We start from the raw sequence: 12,500 nt of genomic DNA, 5'->3' as shown, positions 1-12,500 counted from the left end.
AACAGCATCCTATAGGAGGTAATAGCGGAAAGCTCATGGGAATAAGGAAGAAGATCCAATGAAAAAGAAATGAGCGAAGTGACAGGTAAATTTGCAGATGTGGGGCGCTCATGGGAGGCCAGTAATCTACAAAAGGGAGAAAGAAGACAAAACTGAGGGCGAGCATGCAAATCGAGCCCAAGAAAATGGCAATAAACAACCTAACCGTAGATGCGTTTCTTCTAAGGCAAGTTAATCCTTGGAGGAAAAGTATGGGAAGATGGTAGAGGCAAATAAGAGGGAGAAAATGAGTAAGCAGCTCGGAAAGTAATAAACTTTGATATAGAATTGTGAGGAGAGAAAGAGTAGAACTAGTCGTTCGGGGAAAAAAAAAAAAACTTTTCGGTCGGAGCGTTGGCGTTCGATCGAATACAGCGTTCTCGATTCTCGAAGTTGGCGTCGAAGGAGTGACTTCTCACGCAGCGGTGACAGCTGTAGCAGCGGCGGGATTGGCGGGCGTCTTGACGAGGTTGTAGAGGAATCCGCTAAGACCGGTCACGTTGTAGGAGGTGGTGTAGATGTAGTTGTCGGGCATCAAGACGGACCATGAGCCGAAGACGTCGTTATTGGCGTTCTTAATCTCAGCCTTGTTCTGGAAGTTGCCGGTTGCCGGGTCGCTGATCTCGTAGGCGTAGCTGTAGGGCCTGACGGGCTGTCGGGAAGAGAGGGGGAAAATAAAGGCATCACAAAGTAAATGGACAGATGGCATTAAAGACAGACACAGAGACAGAACGACTAGCAGGTAAGAGGACTTTTCAACTATTGTAAATATATAAAAAATACTTTTTGCAAGATATTGATAAAGTTAAGGTGATTGCACATCATGAATAATTAAAACAAGTGATCTTCAACTCACCCAAACAGCCGACTGTCCTACTGCAGGTGCAGGACCCTGCTGTGGGTGGGGGAAGGCCAAGACTGCGGCTATGAAGGAGGCGATGACGAAGACCTGTTGCAGAAAAAGAAAAGAATGGCACTGCCATTATAGTTGAAGCTCCTAACAACTTAATAAAAAGTTTCTCTGAAAAAGAAGATGAAACTCTAATGATTTGATGTATTTACATAATGTAATTGTGTATCTATTATCAATCTATCTGTGGCTTTGTGAGCTGAGATACGAGATTCTCTTTGTTATTAATAAACATCTCTCTCTCTCTCTCTCTCTCTCTCTCTCTCTCTCTCTCTCTCTCTCTCTCTCTCTCTCTCTCTCTCTCTCTCTCTCTCAATACATAAGAATTTAACACTAATTTAAACTCTTTAGTTACTGGAAATCCTTTCGTAACAAACTGGCACCGTAATTTCAATATGCCAAAACCAGCATGAACAATTAAGAATGATTTTAGGTTGATTTCTAAAAGACCAGCTGACAGAAAAAGTAAATACATATCCCTTGATGAAACCGTCTTTTTCTCTCTTCGTCCCCCACTAGGAAGAGGCCACTTACCTTCATGATTCCAGAGGGTGAGTTCAAAGCTGCCGTTGCAGGGGATGGGTTGTGACCTGGTCTGAGAACGCTGAGGTTGTGATGCTCTTCCTGGCTTCGCCGGGTCTTTATATACTCCAGGAGTTTTGGCATAAGGTCACATGAAGTGGCTCGGGTCACTCCTGAAGATGGCTGTTCTCCTCTCTCCATAGAAGGGCGGGGCCTAGGCGGGGCTTGGGTGGTGGCCTGTGAGATACAGTTCTCTCTCTCTCTCTCTCTCTCTCTCTCTCTCTCTCTCTCTCTCTCTCTCTGATTTAAAAAGCTGACATTAGCAATGGTATTATAAAAGGGTTATAGTACAAAATTTTCGATCCTTTAAATTCCTTATACCTGGTATCTATACTGATTTCTAGACCCATTATTCAGTTAGTTGTTTGTGTATGTTACATACGATTATTCATACTTCTGACCATTCTTCGCATTCAAATCATCACTGACTGTACCATGGTGTACGTGGTGCTAGTAATAGGTATGCAGTTTATCATAAAAATCTTGTCTTCTTAATCAGAGAACCCAATACTTCACAGTATTCTAGGGGTGTTATTCCAGCTATGATCCGAGTGTGAAAGTACCTTCCTAACCTAGTGCTTGAAGCTGTGGAAATTCATAACATCAAACTTTTTACAAACACTTTTATGACGAAGAGTTTGACATAAGTCTCATTTCACATTTTATATATGATTTATCTATTCAACGTTGTTACTTATCTAAAGACATTTTTTTTTTATATATTTCTATTCCACATTTGGAGTTTATTCATAGCCCCTCAATTTACTTCCCTCACTGGGCTGCTTTCCTTGTTAGAGAGATTTGGTTTATCGCATGCTGTTCTTCCAATTACAGCTGAAGGTTGGCTAATGGTATACAGTATATGTGACATCAAAATGTTATAAGTAATAATAAAACAACAGTTATTGTCATTTATTCTTTCCATGTTTGAAGTACCACTATACAGTAAAACTTTTATGCCATTAGTCATATATATATATATATATATATATATATATATATATATATATATATATATATATATATACATATACAGTATATGTATATATATATACATATATATATATATATATATATATATATATATATATATATATATATATATATATATATATATTATTATTGTTGTTGTTGTTATTATTTGCTAAGATACAACCCTAGTTGGAAAAGCAGGATGCATTAAGACCAATGGCTCCAACAAGGAAAATAGCCCAGTGAGGAAAGGATATAAGGAAAAACTAGAAGAGAAGTTTAAGAACAATATCAACATTAAAATAAACTTTTCATTTATAAACTATAAAAACTTGAAAATAACAAGAGGATAAAAATTTCAAAATAACGTGAGGAAGAGAAACAAGATAGAATAGTGTGCCCGAGTGTACCCTCAAGCAAGAGATCTCTAAGCCAAGGCAGTGGAAGACCATGGTACAAAGGCTATGGCATTATCCAAAGGCTAACGGACCAAAGATGTGAAATTCCTCGGTTGACAACTTTACACTCAAAGAAAAACCTCTTAAATCTATAAATCATAATCTTAACTCTAAAACTAATACCTAGTATAAAATAATAAGACAAAACTACAATCATTAACAATATCCCTTACAGCCACTAAAAATAAGAGGGACAAACTTTTACCAAAATAATAACATATTTCCCTCAAATAATAAGATGGAGTTAGAAGAGCAACTCTGCATCTATTATTTTATTCACTGCCAAATTCCTAGCAACGTAGAGCCAAGAAAACATCATTTGAACATCATGAGCTTTGATTTACCTAACAGGTATATAGAGTTCATCTAAACAACGACCATGAAGGTTAATAATGTCTTCATTAAGGAAAATTACAAGGTAATTTTTAAGGGAATAGAAGGAATACAGACACCACATGAAGACTCCTGACAAACTGTATTTTTACGGAATTTTTTCATGCTCTACTTAGGCGTCCCGACCTTCACTGAAAATCTTCACTATATATATATATATATATATATATATATATATATATATATATATATATATATATATATATATATATATATATATATATATATATATATATATATATATATATATATATATATATATATATATATATATATATGTATATATATATATATATATATATATATATATATATAAATATATATATATATATATATATATATATATATGCCATATTATATATATATATATATATATATATATATATATATATAACAATAAATGCAGCCAATTCTAGCCCACTGCAGAATAAAGACCTCAGACATGTCAATTCATTTCTAGGGTTTGGCCAGTATTCATCATCACGCTGGCCTGTGCTGATTGGTAATTGTGGGAAATTTTCGTCTGATCGCTAGCAGCAAACTAACCTAGTATGGATAACCCTGACTAGTACATCTTTGCTGAGCATGGCAATTCGCAAACCCTTTAACCACGATAATGTATACTCACTGAGAAATTATTATTATTATTATATATATACATATATATATATATATATATATATATATATATATATATATATATATATATATATATATATATATATATATATATATATATATATATATATATATATATATATATATATATAATGCAAAGATCTGTATGTAAGGGTAGGCCTATGTATCCATCTACAAGGGTAAGTAAAAAATTTCAGGAAAATTTCTATAAATCCTATAACTAAAATCTTCAGTTTTCGCAGCAGTCCTTCGTAATAGTATCTTATAATTATCTCACACCCTCCAAGGAAATCAACAAGTATTACTCCGCCCAGGTCCCCAAAAACGGATTTTGAGCCAAGCGAAAAATCTATTTTTGGGTGAGGTAGCCATGTCGTCCTGATGGAAGTTCCTATTAGGTAGCTTTCTAGGGTATATTTGACTACAGTGATATTCCCAGAGAATTTTACCTTAAGGTATCCAGAATTCTAACTCCTGGAGCGAATATCCCTAAATAATCTCACAGGGATATCGCATAATATCCGAGGACGTATTCTTGACACGTCACATAGCTATCTTCACCCCGAACAGTATTAACGCTTCGAGGGGATATAGTGACAAGAATCTGAAACGAGAATGAAAAGAGAGCCGCTCATAAGGAATCTCTCCTATCCTGTTTCCAGTGTGTATCTGGTGAAGGCGGTAGTGCCCTCTTTATTCCTTGTAGCGATATACAAGGTGTTACAGATACTGTACTATAGGGAGGGGTCAACAGGCCCTTTTACAATAAAAGGAAGGGCGGGTCCATCAGGACGACATGGCTACCTCACCCAAAAATAGATTTTTCTCTTTGCTCAAAATCCGTTTTTTGGGCTCAGGCCATGTCGTCCTGATGGAAGTTTACCAGAGCATTACTGTATCTGTGGATTCTCAATCAGTGCCGTACTCTCAAGAAAGTATTTTCCTGGTCCGTCTAGACCTAGAGACCTATGATGTTACCGTCATACATCATTTCATCTAAGCATGAACTATGTTAATGCTTCCTGCACCCTACAGGGAAGAGTCGTACTAGACTCTGGAAAAAGTCTCGAGGAGTACATAAAAATTTATGGATGACAGAATGACAAGCTTGTATAGTGGTCTCGCCCTATATAATATAAAGCAAAGTTTGTAGAAGAGTCACCAATGTCAGAATGAATTTGTGACACCTTCCCCAATGTGACTACTCTTATAAACTATTGGATAATGGCTGTATCCGCATAGAAACAAATTTTGCCTCTTTGCCACCAACCCGTTAGGGTACCACGTCAACCCCTCCAAGGAAGGGTTAGAGTGAGTGGACTTTTGCTTGAATCAGGGAACAGTCTCGAAAGACATACCATGATAAAAACATCCATATTTTAATCTTAATGCTCAGTACATTTCTAATAAAATGAGTGTGGGCAAATAAGACTATGAACTAGTTTATTAAAATTTAATAAACGTACATATCAGATCAACATTTATAAAAATTATAAAATGTGGATGATATGCGTAAAAGCATAAAGGAAAACAGTCAACAGAAAATATTGTTTCATCTACTAGGAAACAGATTTGCCACTTCAATTGAATTATTAATAATAATGATATAGTTTGTATACTGTTTACATACACTAGCGTAAAAAACACTTGGCACAAGTGTCCGTATATGCTATAGATTACCGACGTCAATGGAACAGTTTGTAAGGACACTTTCGTGGCCTATCGTTCCGTGTAGTAACATACAGTGACTACACGCGCACCCTCTTAATTAATCGTCCCAAATTAATTACACTGTTACTCCCAGACTTAAAACAGAAGGTTAAACAATTCTACCTGCTGCTACCACAGATTACTTGAGTTGCTCCACTTGCTTCGCATAGTACATAAAGAACGCCTTGGATGACTACCAACCGGTGTGCAAACAAGGATGTTCAAAGTCCATATAATTAAAGAAATTTTATGGAAGAGGCAACTTTCCTCGGATCATGACTAACGGGTGTACTGTCTGGATCCGTTTTGCGAATAACACGGGTGAATTTCGCCCATAGTTATAGATAACTTTGAACCCAGGGTTTCTCTTCTGAACAGCTGTCCTCCCATAAAGTCTGAAGTTCTATGAAGATAGACCTTTAGGCACTCCACTGGACATAGAGATGCATCTTCCTTCAGAGGGCAGATTCTCTAGGGACCCCACCTGTTGGTGGGTAGCTTGTTCCTGGTAAGAAACGTTTGGTCTGGAAATAGATTCAGTTCTCCCTCCAAGAACTGGACGTGGCCTTCCTCTCTAGAGAGAGCACTATTTCATAACTCTGGCCCCCAAAGCGAGTACAAACAGAAATATGACTTAAATTCAAAACCTTCTAAGAACATTCCTCATTGTTCATTATTTATACACAATGAGGAATCATATCTAATGACCATGCAAAGGGTCTTTGGAAGCGCTGGAGGGCTGGTTCATTAAGAACGTCGTAAGAAAGGTCGACCTGTAAGGCATATGGTATCTGACTTGTCAAGGCAGGCTTGAACAACAGAAGTGTGTTGGCTGCTAAACCTTGCTCATGAAGGTGAATGAAGAATGATAAATAGGAATCTGTCGGGATTTCTTTCGGTTTCTTCGCCTTGACAAAGGATAGCTATTTCTTCCCTGAAGCCTCATAATGTCTTCTGGTTTCCTCCAAAAGTCTAAACTGACTTTTAAACACCGAATCTTTTTCTCATCGTTAAGGAGAGAAAATAATGAGATGTAGGTTCCGTGTTTTCTGTGAAGGAGCGAAGACAGTCGACTTCTGTACTCGCTGAGACAGGGATGGATCCGGTAGCGGTACGAATTTTAGTCGTAGTTCCAATGCCAGAGGGAACCACACGCTATTTGGCCACTTGTGGGCCACTATTGCTGCTTTCCCTTTGAAGGATCTCAGCTTATCGAGGACCTTCAAAAGGAGGTTGTGCGGAGGGAATAGATAGATACTGGACCATCTGTTCCAGTCCAGGGACATAGCGTCCACTGCCTCCGCTGACGGCTCCTCATAAGGGGACACGTAACGATCTATTTTCTTGTTGTCTTTCGTTGCAAAGAGGTCTATCTGCAGCTCTGGGACTTGACTCGAGATGAAGGAGAACGATCCTGCGTCAAGGGACCATTCTGATTCTATACGTGTAAACCTAGATAGAGCGTCCGCTGTCACATTGCGGAACCCTTAAATGTAAACTGCTGACAAGTGCTATTTCTTCCTTTCCACCAAACGGAATATAGCCAACGTCACTTGGATCTCTTCGTACGTTTGATGCGTATTTTCTCCAGACTCCTGTTGCATCCTTAAGCTGTGCTCTCAGCACTGGATCTGTTATCGAAGCAAACTGTAGAGAGCCCAGCACTCTCCCCTGTTCGCGTCTTGATATCCGTTTGGATTTCAATAGTCTCTCGACAGATCCTGCTATTTCTTTCCTCTTCTTACTAGGAATGGAAAGCCGATGTGACTCCAAATTCCAGTGGATTCCCAACCTCTGAAATTTTTGAGCTGGAGAAAGACGAGACTTTTTGATGTTGATCTTGAATCCTAGATGTTCCAGGAACTGGATCACTATCTTAGAAGCTTTCATGCATTCTGTCCTGGATGCTGCCCACACCAGCCAGTCGTCCAAGTAGGCTACTACTTGGACCCCCTTTAGGTGTAATTGATGGACGGCTGCGTTCGTGAGCTTCGTGAAAATCCTTGGGGCTATGTTTAGCCCGAAAGGCATGGCTCTGAAGGCGTAAAATTTTCTATGTAACTTGAAGCCTAGGTAGGAAGAGAGGTGACGATTAATTGGAACGTGCCAATAAGCGCCAGACAAGTCTATAGAGACAGTATATGCCCTTCTGGGCAGTAGGGTCCTTATGTGCTGAAGCGTGAGCATTCTGAACTTGTAGTTCACCATGAACTTGTTGAGTGGCAACAAGTCTAGAATAACTCTGAGTTTTTCTGAGTCCTTCTTTGGAACACAAAACAGCCTTCCTTGGAATTTAATGGACTTAACCTTCCAGATTACTCTTTTGTCTAAGAGTTCTCGGACATATTCTTCCAGAACGGGGGATGAGTGTTAGAAGAATTGAGGAAATTGAGGTGGAGGACTGCTCCAGCTCCAACCTAGTCCATATTTAATTAGGCTGTGGGCCCAGGGATCGAAGGTCCAGCGATCCCTAAATAGCTGTAGTCTCCCTTCTACTGGAAGTATCTTACTTCTGCTGTTGTGGATCCGAGGCCTTGCCTCCTTGACCGCGTCCTCCCCTGTATCCCCTTCCTCTTGAAGGACATCTAGAAGAACCTCTGGCTGTTCCTCTAGCTCTCAAACGAAAGGAAGAAGTCTGCCTTACGAAGGCTGGGTTAAGAACTGGCGACTGTGTCGCCACTTGTTGAGGTACCAGCTGGTACGTGGTTGGAGGTTGTGCCACTATCTGAGGCACCGCGGTCACAGAAAGTTGTTGTTGTTGCTGTCGGTAGGGTTTAGCCAGCCGAGAGGATGGCCTAGGCCTTTTCGTCTTCCTCTTGGGTTGGAGACCCTTATCTGGAGAAGACTTTCTCTTGAGATCTAAGCCCCACTTTTTGAGAAGGTTCCTATTCTCTGTGGCAGCCTTGTCTACTACCTCTTTAACCGCTTCATTGGGAAAGAGGACTTTACCCAAATACGAGAGGAGATCAGTTTCCTCGGGTCGTGCCTCACCGCAGCCGAGGCAAACACGAACTCTCTACAGGCTCTCCTAGCTTTAATAAAGCTATAGAGATCCTTCGTAACTGTGGCCAAATTGGTTTTGGATACAACCATGAACATGTCCTGGATCTTGGGGTCACTTGCCATCGTTTCTAGTGTCGTTTGCAACGACATCGATGCCGCAAGTCTTTCCTTTGTCTCTTGCTCTCTATGCAAGAGAACCTCCGACAGTTTTGGAAGTGCCTCACCGAACTGGCGTTCAGCAATATCAGCTTCCAGCTTCCCGACTGAGAAGGTAAGGTGTAGGTCCTTCCAGTCTTCTTGGTCCAAGGGCAAGGTCAGAGATAACGGCTTGCACTCCTCCAAGGAAGGGCATGGTTTCCCTGCCTCCACCGCCTTTAAGGCTGCCTTATATCCCTTTTCCAAGAAGGGAAAGGCTCTTGTAGGAGAGGCCACAAAGGAGGGAAGCTTCTTACTCAAGGCGGGCACCTTTGAGTTAGTGAAGCCCCTCTCTTTCATCGAGCTCGCTAGTAACGTCTGAGCTTTACTATGGTAAAAAACTATGACCTCCTTCGGCTCCGTCTCCTCCTTTGAGTTTGGCTCCTTCCTAAGACGGACATAGCAGTCCGGATAAGAACCTTTGTTGGGCCAAAATTCCACTTCTTCCAGGGGAATTGCTCCCAACTTTTCTGAGATCACGATCTTCCCGGTTGTCATTGGCATGTGTTCGGCATACCTCCAAGGATTAGTATCCGAGCATAAAGGAAGATCCTTCACGCTGAGCCGCTTCTGGGGCCCTCGTGATGCTGCAAGTCTACGTATCTCCAGTTTCATTGCAGCTTCCTTCTCATCATTCTTCCTTGGAATTTGTTGGATCATCTCAACAATGGAAGAAAGAGTCCTTCCCAGTTCATCTGGGATAGCAGACGATGTAGACGGAATAGGTTCTGGGTCCGGAACCAATGTAACCGACACTTCGTCAATTTCTTCCTCTTCTACTTGAGGAGCCTGGAACAGCTCCTCCTCCTGACTTTCTCCTAGAAGGTCCTTTTCAGTAGAATCCGACACCTCCGACATCCTATCGTCCAATTGGATGTCTTGAAGGGCGGCTGAGACTTCAGAATCTACCGGATTCTGGGCAATTGGTATCTCCACCTGAGGCCGGGGGATGATTGCATCAGCCGATGCTTTAGGGAAAAGGTAGGCCCTCATCTTCTCATTTGGAAGTTAGGGACCTGAGGTGTTTTTCTGAAAACCCCTCACCCAGGATCGTAACGTTTCCCTGGCAGCATCCCTTGACTCCGTTGACTTAGGATTGCCAAAAGCCTCGGTAATCAGGTTAGAACAAACTGTACAAACCTGAGGGTCCCAATAGCGGAGATCACCTCTGGAGGCTGCGCATGCTGCGTGCCTCCTGCAATATTGATATCCACAGGGGTTCTTACTGCGGACATTATAGAACACACTCCCGCACTTCGGATGGTCCTCCTGTAAAGAGAAGAAAAATCCATGAGTATCAAGTGAAGGCTTTCACTTATATTGAGACATTTAGCTTATATAGAAAAGCTATAAAAGAAAGAAGGAAAGACACATACTTGTATTTCCTGTCCAGTCAATTGCTGAAACCTCCCGAGATATTAAAACTACTGTAAGGTTAATTCTATTTTAGAATACCTTATGTAATTTCCTAAACGGAAATTTAAGGTGTAGTTCACACCTTGAGATAAAGTTTTAATATACGGGATAGAAAGAATACAGAAAGAACTTACTTTCTATGTATTGTACGGTCTCAACAAAAGGCTGTACAAGATAACATTAACCCTTTTACCCCCGGGGTATTTTAAGTATGATGAAGAACTTTTAGTGTTATCATAAGCACTGTACAGCAGTTTCTGCTAATGCAGTGTACTACACTACGAATACAGCAACTACTGTACATCGCATGCTGTTGTGCCGGCATGCGCCTGCACGTGCCGGCCGGCAACGACCCCTGTATAGTTCACAGATATACTATCTTTAACTAATAGGCGGCAGCCCCCTGATTCGCGACTGAGTGCCGGCCGGCAATCATTGCCAGCCGACGGCTGAAAACACTAATACCCAGCTGCCGGCTGCTAATCGTAGTGGCCAGCAGATTTGGGCTGTGTTTTCACTGCCGGCCGGCAAAGGTAATAAAACCCGTGCCCGCCGACAGTAGCCAAGAACCAGAGAACCTCCACCTGCCCGGCTGTCGGCTGTTAAGCCGGCAGCCGGGTTAGGGGTGCAACACAATAGTCAGAGAAACAGTATGGATGTAAGGTTATAAGGCGGCATTGCCATACGACCTTCCATCCAGAAAGAGTGAACTTATGGAAGGGGAGAATGTAGCATTCAGGCTTCCAAAGAATCCATAGCCTGTCGGGCTCTACCGACAGACATGGAAGGGAGACCAAGGGAGGTCTGGGGTTCACTCAGCAAAGGAAAAAGGTCTCTGCCGGGCGACATGTAGTGCCAGCCGGCAAAGAGCTGAGCCTGTCCTCCATCCTAACCTATACTAGGTACGGAAGAAGGACTGCGGCCAAAATAAAATAAAAGAAAGAGAGGTGGGGAAGGGATAAGGGTCCTATAGACTTCGTTCTAGCAGGAGACACACTCAGCCGTTAGGGAAGCTCATCCTAACCAAGAGTTGTCTATTAGGAAGGAAGACTGGCAATACTTGCTAATCTCCTCCCAACCAGAACAATGTTAGGTGAAGTTATTTCGCCGGGCAACAGAGAAAACTCAATCTCCAGCCCGAGAAAAACAACACAGGACAGTCTGCTAGGCCACTAGAGGAAGGAATCATCTCTTACGGAATCCTTCCAACATGGACTAGGGAAGCAAAGCTTCCTGTGTCCGCCCCTAACCTAGCAAAGGAGACTCCTTCTCTATGCTAGGAAGAAGCAGACTACAGACTACAAACTCTGATGTTCTGCCCTAACCCAAAAAACCAGTCACTCTGGTTATCAGGTCAGGACAGACATATCCTAGAATAGTTATACCTGAATTATTGTACAGATAGAACCCCGAGGATTAAGCCGAAGGCTTGCAGAGGGAGAGAAGGATTGAACTTAGCCTCCGGAGGAGAAAAGAACAATCGGGGATGTGCAAAAGTATACTACTGTACCTAGAATACTAGACTAGATAAGATGAGAATCGATAACCTAAATCACCGAAACTCTCTCGTATACAATCTTGGAAAAAACATTCAACAATATCTTACATGTATAAAATATTTGCCTAAAGCTTCAATAATATAAAATTCGGAAAATTTTATATCATGCATGAAAGTACTTGTGCCAGACGTCTAGGCTACGAAGCCTCACGATGGGCAAGATCGGTACCTCGACCTGTGTCGAAATCACCGAGCTAAAAACTGACGGTATAATATAAGCATTCCTAGCGGAGCTAAATAGCTAAATTATTAAAGCGTAACAAACCAGGAACGTCGCTCCAGCTAACTAAATGACCCATAAGAGCGAGCGATAGCATCCAGGATGCCTCCGGTAGGCAACAGCTCTTGTTTACGTTAAAATCACTTTTGATTTAATTCAAAACGACAAGAGCTTACATTTATACATAGTAAAGATAATACTCAACTTCTAACTTCTTAGAGGCAGAAGAGGCCGGAGAAGTCATCAAAAATGTTATACTTATGTATAACGAGAGAACACAAGGGAAAACACCGAGTAGTAGAGCTACACGAAAAGGAATAAAGAGGGCGCTACCGCCTTCATCAGATACACACTGGAAACGGGATAGGAGAGATGCCTTATGAGGGGCTCTCTTTTCATTCTCGT

The 12,500-nt window shown here is 41.4% G+C and overlaps 1 protein-coding gene across 1 annotated transcript in view; it reads right to left on the bottom strand.

The window, feature by feature from the left end:
- Positions 1-1,583, bottom strand: part of LOC137642096 (cuticle protein 19.8-like) — a 2,844-nt gene extending 1,261 nt beyond the window's left edge. The window contains exons 1-3 of the mRNA XM_068374645.1: positions 1,484-1,583; positions 896-988; positions 1-691 (exon numbers count right to left, since the gene is read on the bottom strand). The exon at positions 1-691 is cut by the window's left edge and continues 1,261 nt beyond it. Of these exons, the coding sequence (XP_068230746.1) occupies positions 455-691; positions 896-988; positions 1,484-1,489 (336 nt within the window). The 5' untranslated portion in view covers positions 1,490-1,583 and the 3' untranslated portion in view covers positions 1-454. The remainder of the gene's footprint in view (positions 692-895; positions 989-1,483) is intronic.
- Positions 1,584-12,500: the final 10,917 nt, after the last annotated feature.

Source organism: Palaemon carinicauda, chromosome 6, assembly GCF_036898095.1.
Source record: "Palaemon carinicauda isolate YSFRI2023 chromosome 6, ASM3689809v2, whole genome shotgun sequence".
NCBI classification, from domain to species: Eukaryota; Metazoa; Arthropoda; class Malacostraca; order Decapoda; family Palaemonidae; genus Palaemon; species Palaemon carinicauda.
This window is presented reverse-complemented; position numbering and strand designations above follow the sequence as displayed.